Below are 20,817 nucleotides of genomic sequence, written 5' to 3'. Positions count from 1 at the left end.
CAGCTGCAGAAGCACTGGTGCTGTCCATTTTCAGAGTTTCCAGTCTTCCCTTTCCTGTGTTCCCGCACATCTCTGATCATCTTTTGCAAGGAATTTCTTGGTTTATCAGATTGATGCAAATGGTGTATGAAGAATGGAGCATTAGTGCAAATGGTGCATTCTACTATCTGTTAGGTTTTCATAATCTGGATTTAGAGATGGTCTGTAGAAGGCTTAGCCAGCATTTTCCTGGAGGCGACAAGGCACTTACACTTTTCTGAGACCTTTTTGTCTAATCAGTATTTTCATTTAGCCACCTAAATTAAAAAAAAATTGTTTCTTTGAGTAGGCAGTACATTTACATGGTGCAAAAATCCCGTATGTATAGTTGGTGGGCGGTGAAAGGCTCTTTGCTCCTTGGCCACTGTCACCCTTTTTCTGGAGACAGCCAGTTGTATGCATTCTGTTTTTTTAAGTACAGGCTCTTGGTATGTAATTCAGGGTGGCCTTTAACTTGCTGGGTAGCCCAGGGTGGCTGGTCTTGAACTCGTGGCAGTCTCCCTGCCTCAGCCTCCTGAGTGCTGGGATTCCAGGCATGTTCCACCACAGCTGGTTTAAGTTCTACCTAATCTTAGGTCTCTTTTTCCATTAGGCAACTTTTTAGTGAGTTACTTGGCCCTCTGAATGCTCTGAAATAATCAGTGTGAACCTTTCAAGCGTGGAAAAAGACATGTCCCTTTGTGTGACTTGGTTATGTGAATACCATTTTGAGAAATTAATCTGTTCTTGAGTACACTGACACTGTTGTTTTTTTTTTAATCTATAAAGTTAATATATTTCTGTTCATGATAGGATGCCCAGTAAGTGCCAGCAAACGGTTTATACGTACTTTTAAATGGCTGTCTCAAGTGAAGGTGTGTTTCTCTTCCAGTAATGAGCTTTGTGACAAGAAGCATAACTTACCCTTTCGTTGATAGAGGCATGCTGTTACATTTGGGAAATTCGTTGATGTGTTCACTGTTTGGAGGGCTAGGTGTCTGGCCTGCAATTACAGTGGTGAATGCTGACCAACAAAGAATAAGAGGGTTGGTGTACTGGGCTCCTTCCTTCCCTCTCTGGCCCGGGGTTAGACCTAGGGCTTTCACACTGACTTCATCACTCACCTATGTTTGGTGCCAGAGATCAGATTTGCCCAGAGTCTCAGCCTGGGGCTTGTTTAAATTGTGCTATTCAGACATTTAAAAAGGTAAGAAGCTTAGTTGTTAAGAGTCTAGCTCTACTGAAAACCATATGAAATGTTTAATTGATTTATCTCTTTTCTTAGGTTTGAAAGAAAGAATAGTGAGGAGCTTTGAAGTCTCCCCAGATGGATCCTTCTTGCTCATCAACGGCATAGCTGGCTATTCTCATTTGCTGGCAATGAAGGTGACTTACTAGTTACTGCTTGTTCACCTCAAATTAGACCAAGGGTAGGGAGAGTCTTTTTATTTTGTCTTTTTGAGACAGGGTTTCTCTGCAGTTCAGGCTGGCCTTGAGCTCACTTTGTAGCCCAGGCTGGTCTCGAACTCGCAAAGATCCTCCTGCCTCAGCTTCCTGAGTGCCAGGATTACAGGTGTGCGCCACTGTGCCTGGCAGAGAGTCTTGAACCTTAAGTCAGTGTGTCCTTAAGGCTGTGTCTCAAGGGTTGGTGCTCACATGGGACTTCAGGAAGAGTGTGGGCAGGCAGAAGAAGCTTTCTAGTATGGAGCAATAGAGTCAAGTAGGTTGTGGAATGGAAAGAACTAGATTGTTTTGATTCTGCATGGTGTGATTCTTCCCGAGCCACCTAATAATTGACAAGTAATATTTGTTCTTCTAGACCAAGGAGCTGATTGGTAGTATGAAGATTAATGGAACGGTTTCAGCATCCGCATTCACTTCGGATAGTAAGAAAATATACACCTATTCTGGTAAGTGAATGACACAGGAGAAGCTTTGGGTGTGTGACTGTTTCAAATTTAACTAAAAGCTGCCTGTCAGTTTTCTTGTTTTAGTGAGAATATCAGATTTAGGTTTCTTTTTTTTTGTCTTTTTGAGACAGGGTCTCACTATGCAGTTCTGGCTGGCGTTGAACTCTTTGTAGCCCAGGCTGGCCTTGAGCTCACAGCAATCCTCCTGCCTCAGCCTCCCAAGAGCTGGGATTACAGGTGTGTGCCACCATGCCTGGCTTCAGTTTCCTTTTTTTTTTTTTTTCTGGTACCGGGAATTGAACTCACAATTGAACTCACCTTGCGCTTGCCAGGCGGGCGCTGTGCCGCCAAGCTAAATCCCCAGCCCCTAGTTTCATTTTTTAAGTTTTTTATTTGTTAGTTTTTGAGTGTTTCTAGCACCTTAATTAGTAATAACAAAAAACTGGAAACAATCCATTGTTCCAGAGGATCTGGCTGAACAAATGGCGATGTACTGGATGCAGTTTTCGAATTCATTTTGTTGCCATTTGTTTTCTCACTCATGAGTGGACACGAAAGGCTGTCTGTTGAATGTGCAGTGCTTAGCCTGCACTCCCACTGGCCTGGAAAGTTTTTTCAAGGAAATGGTTAAACAGTGAAATTCATTGAATTCTCGCTGGGAGAAGAGTCGTACATCTGGAGGAAGGGCAGACTTGAGAACAGTGTTCACGGGAGAGGAAGGGTGAATAGTTAGGGGCCATAATGCGAGCTGGAGGGTCATTACCAGGCCTGGCGAGTTGTGTGGGGCAGTGCTGACTGTTGGTCTGGAGTGCTGTAGGAGAGAGGAAGGCAGAAGGACTGACTGTGGCAGTTGGATGGCCATTCCATCATGGAAATAGATGTTGTCGCCTCATATTTCATGTATTCTTCTGTTTTGCCCACGTAATTCTCCTTTTCCTAAATTATTTGTACTTATTTTTCACATTTAGCTTTTATTATTTAAATGGCTCAGTAATAGAAACTGTACATGTATTAATTTTTTTTTTTTTTTGGTTTTTCTCCGGTACCAGGAACCGAACTCACGACCTTGCGCTTGCCAGGCAAGCGCTTTTGCCGCTGAGCTAAATCCCCAGCCCCTAATGTACATGTATTAATTAAACTATGTTCTTTATGGTCTGGATTAGTTCGTTCTTCACTTTCTCTTCCTTTATTATCATCAAAAAATTGGTGTCTGAGTCACCTAGCCTTGTGTATTAGGTACTCCAATGTCTGTGATGGTTTTTTTCCCTTTGCATTTTTATTTCAGTAATTTATGAGTAAACTATTGAAGCTTTTCCTAAAGCTTTTTCTAAAAAGCTCAACTCAGACTAAGACTTTGTGATTTCTTTCACTTTAAACCTATTGATGATGTTTTTAGTCACTAACAGATGCACTTTTCTATGTAGATGAGTGTATACAAGAAATACCCAGTTTTCTAGAAGGGAAAGGGTTATAATGAGTATTTGTAGTCTCTTGTACTAGTAAAGGGGACTGAGAATGGTCCATTCACTCGTGTTTCAGGTTTAAAGCAAAACTAACCAAACCTGCCTTTGGCTTTTTCCATCAGGGGATGGGGAAGTGTATGTCTGGGATGTGAACTCTAGGAAGTGCCTTACCCGATTTGCTGATGAAGGCAGTTTGCGTGGATTAAGCATTGCCACTTCGAGGAACGGACAGTACGTGGCCTGTGGGTGAGTAAACAGGCTTGTGAAGCAGAAGCACGAAAATGTCCCGGAATGGCAGTACTAGATGGTGCCTGAGGACTTGTTTACAGACAACTTGGTGATAGGAGAGCGATAAATCAGGAGAGCCTTGTGCTTTATATTTTCTTGATGCAGTTTTTTTAATAATGCCACCACTTTTTTCTTCGGTACCGGGAATCAAACTCTAGACCTTGTGCTTGCCAAGCAGGCGTTGTGCTGCTGAGCTACATCCTTGGCCATGCAGTGTTTAATAGTATCAACATAGTTTTTCAGCTCTGTAGCAAAGAAAATATTACACTACCTTAAATCATTGTATATTTTCCTAGACTTGAAATATCTGTTTGATCACATCTAATTTTCCTGTTTTTAGCTTCTCACCATTAATGAGGTGGTAGAATAAGTGAACTTCCGTTTTAAGTCTTAAAGATACTTATGGTAGTCTTTTGTCTCCCTATGTAGTATAAGCAAAAAAAACCTTTTTTTGTCAATATAACATTTGTAATGTTGTAGAAACTTAAAAATATTACCTCAGACACGCGTTCTTGTATTTATTACTGTTAGAAATGGTTATTCCACTGGGGGAAGGATGGTTTTATTCTGCTTGATTCAAAAATGCTGGGAGGGAGGAGGAAGCATTGGATACATAGTGGTAGTTCCATATTAATCTACCAACCCACAGTAATTCTGTAATTAGAAGAAGCATCTGTAATTCTATTAACTTGAAGTTTTTTTAAATGACTTTCTTAGAACAAACATGATTGAGCTGTAGAGATTCCAGTAGGGTCTTCCTTAGGGTGGGAAGTCAAGTGGGTCTTGCTGTCCAGAGATGTTACATATTCTCTATTTTGTTCATTCCTTCAAAGCTAGAATAGGGGAAACTGCTTGTAAAAATCCCCACTGTCATTTGGAAATTGGCAAGCAGCTGCCTTGGGTCCTGGGAGGAAAGGCAAGTAGAACTAGGCTGTGGAATTTAGAGACCAGGCCAGTATCTGTGGCTGTGCCTCAGGCAGTAGGATAGTGACAGGTAACTTGGTGTCCTAGAGCCCTGATGAAGGACCCGTGGTTACCCTTTGCCGAAACTGTAGGAGGATGTGTCTCAGCATGAGAGGAGCCTTTGGCAGAGTCGTGAGCGCTGTAGCAGCCATTCATGGTTAGCAGGTCTGGCAAGAAAGCTCCTTTAACATGTTCACAGCAGGGCTGCAGTCTGTAGTATGTCTCACTGCCGGGCTGCTTGAGCCACTGTAGTACGTGCATAACTGTCCCATCAAGTGGCTTTTTATTAATTTTATTGATGTAAAGACTGATAAAAATGATTAGATCCATTTGTACCACTAGTGGTCCTGGCTGCCTGATGAAACGTGCATATACCATGTGCTTCAAGCCTGTGGGAACACGTTAAAATGAAGACTGGTGTCTTACATAACTAACCGCTCCTGCCTCTGTGTGGGACAAGGATGACTGCACCAAATTACCTTTCACATTTGTGAAGTCAGCATACTTAATCTTTTTTCTGGTCCTTGCCTGCTCTTTTGTGTATCACTTTTTATTAATCCCCTTTGAAAGGCTCAAACAGGACAGAAACTAATACCAGCAGTTTAAACTCATTCAGTTTTAATTGCCCTTCAGCGTAATTCAATTCTGATGTGCTTACCCAAAGGCCATTGTTAAGTCTTCATTGTTAAACCTGTAAAGAAAGCCTTTATTCTTGGCAGAGGAGTTTGTGATGCTGTCAGGCAGGTGGGGAGAAGTGCTGGTGCTGGAGCAGCCAGGGCACAGGGAGGGGAGGCTGGCACCAAGTGGCACTGACAGTCTGCTCTGTGGAGACCTCTGTTCCTTGCACTGAGCTCCTTTGATCTGAAGACCTAGTATCCATCACCTCTTCTCGGCCTGTGTTCTGACACAGAATGGATGTTTTCTGTTTACAGTTCCACTTTGATGGGGAAATTGGGAAACCAGGAATATTGTAAATGGACAATTCTGTGAGTTTGCATTGTCATTTTTAGGGCTTTGGTTAATGTAAGGATTGCTGTACATGTTTAGAATGTGTCCACGTTAATCTGTGGCATGTTGGTGCAGCACATATTTGGGAACTCATTTTGGATTCGCCTTTTCTTTGCATTCTGCAGCACAGCTGAATGAGGCGTTGGCAGGGTCTTTACCCAAGCTTTTCCAGGTGCAGTGCTCCTTCCTCCAGGCAGAAGCTGAAGCTGAACTTTCACTGCAGCTTCAGTAAATGTTTTGTTTTGTGACTACTTTCTGGTCTAGAAGCCAGTCTGTAAAAGCTGAAAGTGCCTGAAGCAGCGTATGTGGATTGGAAGAGTCAGAGGTGGCACCTCTCTCCCATGGGTGTGACAGCCCTTATGTGCCCAGGCGCTCGTTACCTCCACAGGCAGCTCACCAACTTCAGGCAGCTGCAGAAGGGGACTGCCGAGTCTGTGCTTATTTTCCAAGGTGTAGACTATTAGTTGGGCTCCTGCTTGTGCTGGGGTTTTGCAAATTGGAAGGCACTTTTGGGGTCTTCGCATTTTGAGAACCTTAGGTCAAAGCCATGGAAATAACCTACTTTCGAATGAAGGTTTTTTCAAGTTTTGTTGACTAGTCTTCAAGATTTGTTGACGAGTCTTCATTAGCTTTTAAAAAATGCGTCAGTGGCAGATACCTTACTCATCACTTACCGTGTACCAAGCACTCTTATTTTTTGAGACAGATTCTTGTTATGTAGTCCAGGTTGGCCTTGAACTCACAGTGATTCTCCTGCGTGTTGGGATTACAGGTGTCCACCACCACACCCAACTATCTGAGCACTGTTTTAAATGCTTTTAAACTTCTCATTTCATATTCCATAACCTAGGAATTCTCTGTGTTTTGTAAGTGAGGAAGCGGAGCCAAGATTCCAACCCAGATAATCTGGTTCCAAAGCCCGAGCTCTTAACCATTGTAGTCACTGCTCTTGAAGGCATGCTTCTTTGTTTTTAAATATATAAATGACGCAGTTACAAAGAGTTTGTAAATGAAGGCAAGTCTTAGAAGTGAAGAAGGTTTGTGGTCTAGGTTGTCTTGCTATAAATCGTTTGTACCATCTGTTCCATAAGCCCTTTGGAAAGGCAGCTTCAACCATTCGTGCTTCAGCTTTTGTATAGCTTTACCTGCTTATGTTTTAACATCTCTAGATGTAGCTTCCATTGCTGTTTTTTCCCCCTTAAATGTGGATTTAAGGTCTTAGCTTAAAATTTGGCTTGAAGAATTTTGTCATTTTAGCAGCCTGTTTGGATTTGGAGAATATGGAAGGTAGTTTTCTGTACCTTCAAGTGAACAAACAAAAGTTTCTTTTTCATCTTTGCACTGTATTACGATATTTTCAGTATTAGTTTATTCTCATCATGATTGTCCTTTACCTCTTAGGTCTCTATTTGCTGGATATCTCTTTTTTAAAAATTTCTGGATGGTGCTTTAGTGAGTCTGCCATTAACAGCAGTTACTAGCCACATGTGTGTATTTAAAATGAAAAATTGTGTTTTAGTGACACTGACCATGTTTTAAGTGTTTGCTGGCACATGTGTCTGGTGGCTCCATATTGGACAGTACAGCTGGAGGGCACTTTTGTCCCCACAGATGTTTGTGTTGGGTAGTTGTACTCTCATCCATTCTACTGACACGGCAGCTGAGGTCTAAGGGTTAGGTTGTTTAAGTCTTCGCTCATTGGCTGTTAGTTATTAAGCTGGTAACTGGCAAACTGGAACTCTGTCCGTCTGTTTCCCAGTTCTCTTCTTTCCTAAGCAATACCCCTTCCCCCACATATTACTGTTTTATTTTAAAAGCATACTGAATAATTCAGGGCTATAGAAAAGCTATGAAATTCACTATGGCCCTTTAATTTTAGTGCTCTGATTTGGTTTCATTTTACTTCATCTAGAGAATCTTTCTGGAAATAAGGTGTTTTGTTTTTTTTTGAAACAGGGTCTTGCTATGCAGTTTAGGTTGGCCACAAACTCACTATGTAGCACAGGCTGGCCTTGAACTCACAGCGATGCTCCTGCCACCCAAATGCTGGGATTACAGGCGTGTGCCACTTAAGTTTTATAATGCAAGAAAAACCTGTTTTACTCAGTAATATGTTTTTGCTTTGTTTTACTCTTAGAACATTGACCCTTGAGCTAGGAATTGCAGGCTAGAGCCCTATAGCCATCTCATGGGTCGTGAACTTGCGAATCTCGGTGGATAGCAGTGGGGTTTCGCACTGTTGCTCAGGCTATTCCTCAACTCCTGGCTTTTGCCTTGGCCTCTGGAGTAGCTGGGACTGTGGGTGCATGGCACCATGCCAGCTTGTGTCTTAAACTCCTTTCTTTCTCTTTGAGAAATAGTTAATTTACGAGGACAGAACCCTCATAGATGGGATTAGGTCCTCTATAAAAGGGCTTGAGGAAAAGTTGGCTCTGTTCCTCCTTCCAGGGGAGAATGCAGCTAAAAGGCACCACCTTGAAACAGAGTGGTCTTCACCAGACCCTGAACCTGAACATACCTTGATCTGGGATTTCCTGCCTCCAAAACTGAGAAAAATTTCTAATGTGTATAAGTAAATACCCAGTCTCAGACATTTTGTTACAGCAGCAGAAATGGACCAAGACCAGTTTGAATGAAGAATCTGTGAGCTGTACATGGGGGACACATGTAGTTCAGCACTCGGCTGAGGCAGGGAGATCACAAATTGAACCCCAGCTTGGGCAGTTTAGGCACTTAGTGAAACCTTGTCTCAAAATTAAATAAATAAATGTATTTTTTAAAAAGACTGGAAATGTAGTTCAGTGTGAAGACCCTAGATTCAGTCCTCAGTATACCCCCAAAGAATCTGTGAATTATAAGTACCCTGTTCTTGATGCCTGTACCATTAGAAGGTCTGATCATTGAGCCCAAAAGCATTCATTTTTCATTCTTGTCTAGGATGATTCTGTTAATGATACGCTCACATTTGGTCATTAGGATTTACTTTTTAAGGGTTTGGATATACTTCACTGCTCAAGAACATTCAGGCAAACTTGGATGGTCACTTCCTACCCTTCCCTGTAAATACTCTAGTGAAAGTGAAGTAAGGTGTCTCCCTCTCCTACTGTTAGTCACACTGGCAAGTGCTCACAGTGTCAGAGAATACGGACAGAAAGGAGGCGCAGTCCATGGGGTAAGGTTAGTTACCTTCCACACAGTAGGGCATTAGTCTCTAGGCACTGAGAGTCGTGGTCCTGGTCTCTCCTGGTCACTTTTGCCTGCCAGGCCCTCAGTGGTGTCTGGAATAGAGTGGGCACTTGTTTTTTTCAAAGGAATGAGGATTGGAGATTCTGTGCTCTTAGATTTTCTAGCTAGACAGAGCTCAGCAAGACTGAAGTGGAGCTGATAGACTGTGTCTAGCTTTTGTCCTGCCATAAACACTGCCAGCCTAGGCTCTTTGTAACATGTGAGTCCCGCAGATACCAGTTTGTAGATGAAATCTGTATTTACGCAGGTTGTGAAAGTCCTTTTACTGGTTTTAAAATCTTTTTGTACCCTTTTCTTATTGCAGTTCTGGTTGTGGAGTGGTAAACATATACAATCAAGATTCTTGTCTCCAAGAAACAAACCCAAAGCCAATAAAAGCTATAATGAACTTGGTAACTGGTGTTACATCTCTGACCTTCAATTCTGCTACAGAAATTTTGGCAGTTGCTTCAGACAAAATGAAAGATGCTGTCAGATTGGTAATACCTTTTTTACTCTTTGTTTTTATCATTGAGAATTTTAAATTTTAACAATATAAAGTGATAACAGAAAGAGTGATTAGTTACTCAGTTTTCTTTACAGAAATTGTTAGTATTATGGCTCCTGGATATGATGAAATAATGTTTCATAGCCAGCAAATTTCTATTACGTTAGTTCTTTTGGGAAAGCTTTACTACACATTCTCAGTATTTCTTGAGTGGTGGTCTTCATTGTCAGAGGTTTCTTTCAGCATGTAAAGCAAGGGACATATTTAAGTTGAAGACTTCACTCCCAGGTTTCTTTCCTTACCTGCTTTTTAAAGACCTGTTGTTTTCATGGAGTAGAGGCAATTCTTAGATTTTAAAAGTCATAAAAATATTGCAGTTAAAATAGCTAGACAGTACTATGAATACCTGTGTCAGGAGTCCTCAGGAATTTCCCCACATTTGGTGATTTGCTAGAAATGAGGCTCAGTATGTGGTCATGTTCATGGCTAAGATTTATTGTAGTAAAAGATAGACAGCAAAAATGAGCAAAGGGAAAGGCCCATGGGGTGAGATCTTGAGGAAAGCAGATAGGGCCTTCCAGGAGTCCTCTCCTGGCACAGTCACATGGGATGCATCTAATTCCTCCAGCAGTGAAGCGTGATGACAGCGTCCTGTGTTCTCTACCAACGAAGCCTGTTTAGAGAGACTCAGTGCCCACGCTTTTGCGGGGTTCATTAGGTATCTTACCTCTGCCTACCATGTACCGAAATTCTAGAGTTGCAGAAGTAAAGGCAGGTGTGCAGCACAAGTGACATTGTTTGTGCAGATGGTTCAGGCCTGGTGAGCCAGCCTGTCCTTTAGGGGACATTTCGTAGCTATTGAGAGGACTGTACTAGCTCAGGTCCCAGTGACCATCCAAGGGCCATCCTTGCAAGCAAGGCCTCAGGCCAGTGTTAACTCTTTCCTGCCCAACCTCAGAGCGCAGCGTAAATGTCATCCAGCTCTCTGAAATGTCCTCAGACAGAACCCGTTTCTTCATTTAACAATTATTTGCTCTAGGTGCCAGGTATACAGATGGTGAAGAACTTCGAACAACAGTATTGTATTGTGCTGTGATGCGTATACTGCCACATTGTTTTACAGAAACTCATTCAACAGAAAGCCCGTTTACTCCATTTGGATGAACTTGGGTAATAGTGTGCAGTTTACAAAGATTAATATAGAATTCTTCAAAAAATTTTGGTACAAATAACAGTTCTTCAGAGGATTAACTTGTCCAAAGTCACCAGTTAGTAAAGGGCGTGATTGTGATTCTAGACTTTGCTCCCTTCCTAGCATTGCTGCGTAGGATTTTATATGGTAGGGGCACAGAGGAGGCTGAGCTCCTGCCCGTGTTATGTGGAGCTGTGTCGCCCTTGGCTGTGGCTTGCTTTGGGATTCTCTGTTTGATTTTGTAGAGAAAGGGGCATACTCGAAAAAGTTTGAAAACTACAGTGTTTGCATTTTGTTGCCTTTCTGTTCAATGAATCATTTGATAAATGAGAAGGCTCTAATTTAAGGCAGGTTTTTTTTCTTTGTTTTGGTACTAGGAGTCTAACTCGGGACCTTGCGTTTGCCAGGCAGGCACTTATGCTGCTGAGCTATATCCCTGGCCCTTAAGACAGTTTTAAAATCTGTGCTCCTCAAACGGGAGTGGTGGTGTGCTAGTACACATTAACCTTATGTCACTTTAATGGTAGTGAATTGTGTTTTAGAAAACCATGGGATCCATCTCCTGTTGATTTAATATATTCTGCAAGATGCACAGTAGTTAGTTCTGCCTAGTTTGCTTCAGTGATCATGACAGCCTTTATGTTTTTTTATTGTGGCAAAATCACACAAGGAATTCATTAGTAACAGCCAAATCACAGTTTTTAAATGGTAGTCAACCATAATATCTAATGGAAAGAAGCCAAGCATAGCAGCTTCAGAGTGTCTCGGTGAAAACAGTGTTGGTATCATTAAATGCAATTGCTTATAATGATCCAAACAGTTTTGTTATCCCAGCACAAGGCAGTGAATATAAATCTAAGCCACTGCATCAGTAGGAAACCCAGAAGTCAAATTGTTAGCGCATCTACAATCTTGGAAGCAGTAGAAAGTTGTGGAACATCTTATCTAATAAATCAAGGATGAATGAGCTTTAACTTGTTGAATTTTGATAAATGGATCCTTAACTGTCATGACAGAAATGGTGTTAGAAATAGAGGGAACTTTCTGAGTTAATGAACTTGGGTCCTTCTGGGATCTTTCTTAATAGTTTGGCCGTAACTTACAATACAAAGGCCACAAAGATTTCAGTGCAAGAGTTCTGACCTATAACAGAGTTCTGAGGTCATTGGTCTGTGGGCAGAGGCACTAAGGCAGAGTGAAGGCTCCCTGGGGAACTTTGCAGGTAGACACTATGGAGTATCTCAGGAGCACATTGTAAAATACCAGACCCCATATTCGAGGTCAGAGGTGGTAACATTGAAAAATGAGTTGTCGGTAAATTGGTGTTAATCCTGTTAGAGGGGACACACTGGTACCCTTCGAATGCATGGCTGCTGTGTATGGTTGTGTGGGTTATTTGTTGCATGAGGCCACCTCTTCTAAGGAGACAAATTTATACACATCAGTGATTTTACAGGTGTATTTTTTTTACCAGAGCGTTTCTGGTGCCCTGTTCTATTTATTTAGCTATCAGAATACACAGCTACCTTTGACAGAAATAGACTTTAAAAAGTTGCTATGTATATTATGCTTTTAATTTTGGTACTTTATTTGTGAAAAGCAGTTGATGGCATTATAAAGTTACATGAATCTAAATTAGGCTCTTTTGTCCTTAGGTTGTGAATTAAAATGGTGGTTTAATAGGAATTATGTTGGTTTTTTGGGGTGGTGGTGGTGTTCTTTTTGAGACAGGGTCTCTCCATGCAGTTCAGGCTCGCCTTGAGCTCACTTTGTAGCCCAGGCTGGTCTCGAACTCGCAATAGTCCTCCTGCCTCAGCCTCCTTAGTGCTGGGATTACAGGCATGCACCACCATGCCTGGCTGAATTATGTTTAAGGAGTCTTCTACACTTAGGGAGGGCTTGTCTCAGAATAAAATATAACAGGGGGTTAGAGATACAGCTTGCTGCAAAAGCCCCTGGGTTCAGTTCCCAGTATTGGGAAAAAGTAAAGATCGTACAGGGAGGGCACTGCTGCCTTCTCAGCTTGAGTGGTCAAGACCACTTCTCTGCCTTGCTGTGCAGACAGAACCTGCCTTCTGGCACAGCTGAAAATAATTGAGCATCGCTGAGAGCTTCTCCATAAACTTTATTTATTTTTTTTTTTTCAAATTTTTTTCATTAAATACTTTCTTGACAATGTGACCCATCGATGTACGTCAGAGGGAGTTGAGTCTAATAAGTGACTGACTGGAGTCTGTTGCATAGACACATGTATATATCAGTGGGTTTTACTCATTCCCTGTCTTTGAAAACCGCGTTGATTGGTGGTAAAGTCGCCTCTGAAAGTACGGAGAATGACAGACGGCATGATAAATGGCTGAATGGTAATGAAGCATTTGAATGTGAAGGTGTGTCCATCGGGAGAGCCAGAGAACGTTGGGAAGAGAGTTGTTACCATCGCAGTTTAGCCGTGGTAACTGCTCCCACACCTGGGCTTTACCCGCAGTTTCCTTTGCCTCGAGTGTTGGGCCCAGAAGCCAGGCCCGTGTACATGCCCTGAGAGTGCAGCAGCCCTGAGCAGCGCCCAGCCCCCCTGCGCCCACAGCAGCTGGGGTGCCCTCGCCCGTCTTCTGTGGGCCTGTTCTCAGAAGCAGGCTGAGGAGGGGTGACCAAGCTCCTCCTCCTGCACAGGTGAGCGTTCGGCTCTAAATCATCGTGTATTTGCTTGATGAATGAAGTTTTCATGGTTAAGGCGTCTTTGAAGAGAAATGGCAAAAGACAAAGTTTTTATCACACATGAAAGTATAAAAAGGAAATTTTATGAGATCAGAAGATGTGGTATTTTAATTAGTCTTCAGTTACATGAAGTTAAACTCTTCAGGCAAGAGGATCCCAAATTTGAGGCTACCCTAGGCAAATTGGCAAGACTCTCAGTAAAACAAACAAAAACTCTTATTAATCATGTTGAAGATATCTATTCCTTGTGATCAGAATTTCAGATTCTGTGCTGTGGTCGGTAAGCTAGAGCAGTGCTGGCTACCACCACTGACCTTTTGCTTTATTTGTTCCTTTGTTTGGTCAGCAGTGTCAGAATCTCCAGGCACCAAGATGGTTCCTTAACACTTTCTTCCCTGCCTTCCTCACCTGCTCAGTTAATAACACATGAAGATCAAATTTTAATTTTGGGCCACTTTGCCTTATTAAGAGAACAGTACTTTGCTGTACACTATCATCAAAATGAAATTTGGAGGGGCTGGGAATTTACCTCAGTGGCACAGCACCTGCCTGGCAAGTATGAGGTCGTGAGTTTGATTCCTGGTACCGGAAAAAAAACAAAAAAAAAAAAAAAAAAAAAGAAATTTTTGTACCAGTAAAGGATAGAATGAACGTTAAAATTTAAGAAAGATGAGCTTCATGTGCTATGCATACCTGTTATCCCAGCACTCGGGAGGCTGAGGCAGTAGGTTTACTATGGGTTCAAGGCCAGTTTGGACTACAGTTCTCACTATAGTGAGAACCTGTCTAAAAAAAAATCCAAAAAAAAAATGAGTTCCAAGTTTTTGTAACTTAAGACTTTATTATCTCCAACAGGTTCATCTTCCATCCTGTACAGTATTTTCTAACTTCCCAGTTATGAAAAAGAAGAGTATTTCTCATGTCCATTCCATGGATTTTTCTCCCAGAGGTGGCTACTTTGCTTTGGGTAATGAGAAAGGCAAGGCCCTGATGTATAGGTGGGTGTTACTTATGCTTAAAAGTTAGAGCTGCTTAATACACTCCTTTTGAAAATATTCAGATGTCCTGTGTATTCCCAGCTCCGCAGTTATGTGTACCATATACTGATTCAGTGATTGTAGAATATTCAGCCTGACTCCTCCTCATCATTTTTGCATTGTTTCTACCATAAAATGTCACTAGCAGAGAAGTTCACCTGAGGAATGAAAATACGTGTGTATCGCTTGTGTTGATGCTGTTGTTCCTCAGCAAACTGCAGTTGGAGAATGTCGGAAGGAGGAGCAGGAGCCACTGTAGTAATAATGCCATTTTCTTGGTGCTTTATGTTTAGGTTAACCTTTGGTGATTTGACAGTTTTCTGTTTACTAGATTTAGTGATTTTAAAAAACGAGATGTTTCTTTCTCTGAAACTCTAAGCTATAAATAAGGATGTTAACCACAAAGATAGCCAAGTTATGTGCTCTGTTCGTTTCTTTTCTGCACCCAGCACACTTGGCTGGAAGACAGGAACAAAATTATACCTAACTGCGTCATTGCTAGGAGATACAGGTGCCACAGTGGAGCTTCGGGGAGAACTATAGAACCTTGAGAAGAAACCTGTGACTGAAGTCACGATGCGCTTTCCTTGCTCGAGTTGGCTGTGGGCTCTACGTAGAACCTGTGTTTCTGTTTGCATATTTTAGGGAAGGCTGACAGGGTGGAAAAAGAACTGTAAATGGGTTTTGAGAGTATAGTGAGAAGCGAATGTAGCGAACAGTGTGGATTAAAATTATGTTTACTTTGAAAAGCAGATGAGTCTGAGCAGGATAATCCCATGGATCTTGTTTCAGATCAGTTTTGAAGTGAACATTCTGTTTCAGTAGAGAGTCTGTAAGAAGGTGCAGGTTCTCATTGCACTTAGAAATTCTCTTCCAAGCCCTTAGATATTTCACTGGAGCGTAGCTCTGTAGAATGAGACTGTTGGTAGATACATTAGTGAATTGGGTTACCAGCATGTCTGTGGGGTATGGCTGATCAGGTATTTCATAGCCTTCCATTTGATGCTTTGGAGCAAGCTTAATGATTTTTACTTGCAGTCTGGGACGTAGGATCCTCCAGAATGTCAGACTGGGGAGTCTGAGTCTGACTGTGCTGACAGTGAGTGTGAGCACGCTTCCCCACCCTGGGCTTCTAAGTGCCATTTCGTGATCTGATTGACTATACTGTGGGTAATTACAAGGCTGTGTTTTGCTTTTTCAGGTTGCACCATTACTCAGACTTCTGAAGAGATTATTTGAAGTAAGGAATTTTTTTTTTTATAAATTCTACAGGCTGTAAAGTGGTATGTTTGCTGTCTTTTGGTAGAGGTACCACATTAGCCCACCTTCGTTTGTCTGTTAGGTTGCTGCTTCATTTAGGGCAGTGAGGTAGAAGGGACTCTGTAGCTGAGCATGAACCTTCCCTGCAAATTTCTTATTCCAAATCACAACGATCTGACTTTCTCGTCCTGAGGTTGCATCTCTAATATTGCATTCAGTGATTGTCATCCAAATTGTAATTGTTGAACATACGTAATTCACAAGGGAGTAGGCCTTACAGAGAGATAGGCGTCCCAAGATGCACCTATAGCTCATATGAGTTTAAACCGTCCTACTGTGTATGTTTCCTGGGAGATCATGAAGTGGTTTGCCCTGTTGCACCAAGCTGGTTATTAGTTTTGCTGCCCAGTATTGGAAACGTAGGGCATGATTCTCCTCTGTAGCTCAGTCTTTGCCCTCATTCGGTGGTGGTTCTGAGGCTGACCTTGGCAGTTGGTCGGTTCATAGAGTGGACTGTTTGGTCTTCTCTTAGATTCCTGAATGTTAAGAAGTGCAGATAGATTTAATTAGGGAAAAGGATTTTTTAAAATAGAGAAATTTTTAGCAATGCTATATCGCACGGAGGGGAAAACAGTATAGCTGTCAAAACTACAAAACCAGCATGTATGCTTGATCACTAGTGGCTGTAAATAAATCAGATGCATAATTTCTTCTGTGTTTTCCTCAGATCCAGTTGGACGACAGAGGAAGCCTGTCCTGGTATTTCTTCTCAGAAGCTTTCTGGAATGTGATGATGTGTGGATAATGATTTGTGGAGCCAGCTGTGCTTAAGTTAACAGCATTGTCAATAAACACATCGGCTTTGGTTTGAAAATAAGTGTATGTGATTCTTTCCCCACTGCCTACGTACATGTACACACAGACACACAGACACACACACACCAATCAGAATGCTTTTTTCTTTTTTTATGATACTGAGAATTGGACCCTGGGGTGCTTTTACTACTCAGCCACAATTTTAGTTTTTTATTTTGAGACAAAGTCTTGGTAAGTTGTCCAGGTTGACCTCAAACTTGAAATCCTCCTGCCTCAGCCCCATTGAGTAGCTGGAGTTACAGGTGTGCTTCCCTTTTGAATGCTTAAGAGTAAAGATAAGAAATTGTGGCCAAAAATAATGTAGGCAGATATCCCCACCCTTCCCAGGTAACTGATTACTCTGCCCCTCCCAGCATAGATCACTGTACCGCAAGAGCTTTGGCGTTCGGGGGAGAGCTCTGGAGAGCTGGGAGGGCTCATCAGATGAGTTTGGAATTTCAGGTGGATTATTACTCAAACCATTTTCATTGTTGAGGAATGGGCATGTAAAAAACCTGGCTTTCTTGTCCTATTAGCCATTCTCTTCCTAGAAATGTTCATTATGCCAACTTTAAATGTTCTATGTAATTTGAATTCTGATATTGACATTTGGTTCCATAACTGCTTAATCATAAAATAATTTGTTACAGAATAGTTCCTATACTTCTTAGGAAAAATGGACATTTTCTCATGTATTTAAAAAGTATAGGGCTCACGAGGAGCCACGGGTGGGGAGTGCCGGTCTTCTGACCGGCAGCTCGCTCCCTGCCTCCTAGGCCCCCGGAGGGAGGGCCCCTGACGGGCGGGGAGCCCTGGTCTTCCAACTAGCACCTCGCTCCCTGCCTCCTAGGCCCCCGGAGGGAGGGCCCCCGGCACACAGGGAGCCACGGGCAAGGAGTGCTGGTCTTCCGGCTGGCTCACTTCCTGCCTCGTAGGCCCCCAGAGGGAGGGCCCCTGGAGCACGGGGAGCCATGTGGCGGAGAGTGCTGTGGTGCGCCGGCCTTCAGGCTGGCCGCCACTGCTCAATTGAGAACTATCATGACACAGAGAAACAATGACACAATTGGCCCACCATGCACTGGCTGCAGATGCCCACCCATGGACGTGTGTGAATCATTCAAACATGGAAAAACCCCTGGGAATACATGCTATACAATGGGCCACTCTTGCTCCTGCCATTGAGAACCAGAAAGGTCTAGAGTCAGCAGAGGAGCAGCTGCTGAACAAGGACTCGGAGAACATGAGAATGCAGACTAAGCCTGAGGGGTCAGAGGTCCTGTGGACTGGGGTCATGAGAGCCGCTCGGAAGCTGTAAACCAGGAGGACCTTGCACAATACATGCGGAGACTCCCTGGAAGCCATTCTTCCCCTGACAGTACAGGCTGTGGTGGAGCCCCAGAGAAGTCTGCAACAGGATTCCTGCTGCCTGTGCTGACAGTTGGGGAGAGGACACTAACTGCTTGTGGGGTCCCAATGCGATGGGAGGCTGGAGAGAAAACACTACAAAAAATGGCTTTGGCCCCAGATGGCTCACTTGATTTTTGACAACCCTTAGGCTGTAACTACTTGTTAGATCCTTCTTGCGTATCTCAGTCTTCCTGAGAAACCACTTCTAAGATACCACCATGTATTACAGCAGTCATTGATATTTTCCTACTAATCTATTCATAACTCTGTAATGTTTGTATTGTTCCTAACCTATTTCATAAATGGATCCATGTTTATTATGTGTTTCCTGCAACAACCATTGAGAATAATTAATGATTATTCAATAGGTCACTCATGTATAGTTCTATTTATTTTCTTTCGAAGATACCTAAGTAGAGTACAACTATTGATAATCTCCTACCTCTTTTGTCTGTAACTCACTATTATTTGTCTATTTGTTTTCCTGAGAAACTATCTTGTAGATAACAATATGTAAAACAGTAACCATTGATAATTTCCTACCACTTTGTCTGTAATTTGGTAAGCCCCTCCCCCTATTATTGTTATCCTTCTCTTACTCTTTAAAATTAAAAAAAAAAAAGTATAAAAGGGGTGGTGGTGTAAGTATTAAACAGGTCTGAGCCTTCAACCCAGGGAAGTGGGTGGAGGAAATCTTCGCAGTGACAAAAATGGCTCAGCTCCACGCGGTCACAGGTACCTGCTGCGTGTGTTTGGCAAAGGTGGGAGAGGACCTCCGTCTTTAGGCCCTTCAAGGTCTGTTGCTAAAGGACCTAATGGTTGGGTCCCAGCTCCTTTCTTAACATTCTGCGTGGAGATGAACTACTGCTGCCTGGCTGTGGAGAGTCCTTCCTCTGCCTCTTTTCCCATAGCATGGCCACAGTAAACCTGATTAATGCTAAAACTGAAGATTCCTGAAACCAGTTGGGTGAGTGCTGTTTCTCTTTTGAGCTCCTAGAGGGCAGCGTTAGATTACAGTGGGAGCAGCTTCAGGCAAGGCTTTGTAGCCTTTTGCTGTGGTGGAGTCTTTACTCAGCTAAATCATCGCTTGTTTCAGAGATGGACACCAAGCCTCCTATGTGCTGATTTTGCATATGATTTCCAGTTTCCAGGAGTGTGAAGATCTACAGGAACTGCCAGGCGTGGTGCTCCTGAGGCAGGAGGATTAAGGGTACAAAGTGAGACCAAAAAAAAAAAAAAAAAAAGACTTACAGAGACTTAAGAGAAAAGGGTGGAAACAGTGTCAAATGTAACTGTGTTAAAAATCTCTAGATCATTATTACATTCTGTTGGAGGTAAATAATAGAAGAGGACCAAACTAGAGGAGGGGGGGTTATAAAATAAGACGTGTTACTTACACGTGCCCACTTCACACGATGCGTGTGATCATTAGGCGCTGCAAACATTACAGAAACGTTTTTAAAAACTATTTTCCCCCTCAGAAGGGGATTAGAATGAGGCTGTCATTGCTGCTTACAGCCTGTGCCAAGCTGATCTTTCAAGGAGGTTACAGCCTCAGCCACGCATTTCACGTGATTCTCCGTGGACGGTGGATGGGGCTCGTACCCGTTGGGAGGGAGCCATCTTGAGCTGTGAGCTGGCGTTTTGCCGCTCAGAGCCTCAGGATGTACGTGGGTGTACTTAGGGATGCATCAACAAGCTGAAGTCTTCGATGTAGTTCATCTCTATGAATATTGGATGAACTGGGGAATTGCAGGGCTTCAGTTTTCTCTGAACAAATTACAGGCCAACAGGCATTTGCCTTCCTGGATGCTGAGAGTGTGGCGGGAAAGTGCCTGTGTGCTCTTGGTGATGCTGTGTAACCCTTTCTGAGCTGCACAGAGTGAAGTGACCACCTGCAGGGCCGTGACCTGCGTCTGTGCACTTCGCTGTGACCTGCGTTTGTGCACTTTGCTTTGGGGAGGGGTGAAGGCAAGCAGACAAAGGTTCGTCACCTTCCAGGGACTCAGGCTACTTGGAGTTGTACTCGAATACATTTCACTTCATCACCTGAGGAATGAAAAGATTGATTATTCTGTTGCTGCTCTTAACACTTTTACAGGCCGTGTGGTGGATTGAGCCCAGGGGGCCGCTCAAGTGCCCTTCCACTGAGCCACACCCCTGCCCCATTCTGTCACCCTAAAGGGAGGCAAAGGAGGCTGGCACAGGACGGGTGGACGGGGGAGGTGACAAGAGGACAGCACTTCCGAGCCCTGGAGCCGTGCCTGTGCTCACCTCACCTTTTTCTTAGGGCTCCTCTGAAGGACAGTAGTACAGTACTCCCCTCCCGCAGGGAAGTAGGGTGAGGTTTCAGGAGGCTGGATGTCCAGGACCTAAAGCCATCATGTATGCCGCGATCTGTGGTCCTTTGAATGGGGAAGGCATGGATCGTGGGGATAGTTTCGTTTCATAATGTAGACACTTTCATAGGTTGTATAGATAACATATGCAGATACCTCTGGGTGGATTCAGTGTACCTTGGGGAAGGGCCACTGACCTCTCTGCCAGGCTACTGCTGCACCGAGTGGCATCCCCGTCACCCCTCCTGTTTCCTGAACTCTCTTACCTTGTTAACAGCTACGGCGTTGGGGAGGTCATGGAAACTGGGTACCTAAGACCACCTTTAATCAGGTTTCTCTCTCCACCATCCAGGCTAATTACCGTCCTCTACCCTCCTGCCACAGCCCGGCTCTCGCCCGTTCTCACTTGGTAATCCTCCAGCAGGGCTCTTCCTAGTTCATGCTTTTCTCTTGCACCACTGTGTTGCAGCCAGAGGGGTTTTGTTTGTTTATTTCAAGTTTATTGGGGAAAACTTCACATAGGAATGCTGAGGGACGGGTATAGTCCGCGTTGCTCAGCTTGAACAGTCACCAGCTCATGGGGATCTCTGGCCCCACCTCCGAACTCTGGAGAGGTTAAAGAAAAGGCA

At 43.2% G+C, this 20,817-nt stretch overlaps 1 protein-coding gene across 1 annotated transcript in view; it reads left to right on the top strand.

Annotated features, from left to right (window-relative positions):
- The window catches only part of Utp18 (UTP18 small subunit (SSU) processome component homolog (yeast)), a 30,754-nt gene extending 14,293 nt beyond the window's left edge, over positions 1 to 16,461 (top strand). Inside the window, exons 8-14 of the mRNA XM_005394109.2 lie at positions 1,304 to 1,404; positions 1,838 to 1,928; positions 3,514 to 3,637; positions 9,201 to 9,375; positions 14,146 to 14,288; positions 15,529 to 15,567; positions 16,315 to 16,461. Coding sequence (XP_005394166.1) covers positions 1,304 to 1,404; positions 1,838 to 1,928; positions 3,514 to 3,637; positions 9,201 to 9,375; positions 14,146 to 14,288; positions 15,529 to 15,553 — 659 coding nt within the window. The 3' untranslated portion in view covers positions 15,554 to 15,567; positions 16,315 to 16,461. The remainder of the gene's footprint in view (positions 1 to 1,303; positions 1,405 to 1,837; positions 1,929 to 3,513; positions 3,638 to 9,200; positions 9,376 to 14,145; positions 14,289 to 15,528; positions 15,568 to 16,314) is intronic.
- The last annotated feature ends 4,356 nt before the right edge of the window (positions 16,462 to 20,817 follow it).

Source organism: Chinchilla lanigera, unplaced genomic scaffold (assembly GCF_000276665.1).
Source record: "Chinchilla lanigera isolate Chin_1 unplaced genomic scaffold, ChiLan1.0 scaffold00050, whole genome shotgun sequence".
Lineage (NCBI taxonomy): Eukaryota > Metazoa > Chordata > Mammalia > Rodentia > Chinchillidae > Chinchilla > Chinchilla lanigera.
The sequence above is the reverse complement of the archived record's forward strand: the minus strand, read 5'-3'. Positions and strand labels throughout refer to the sequence as shown.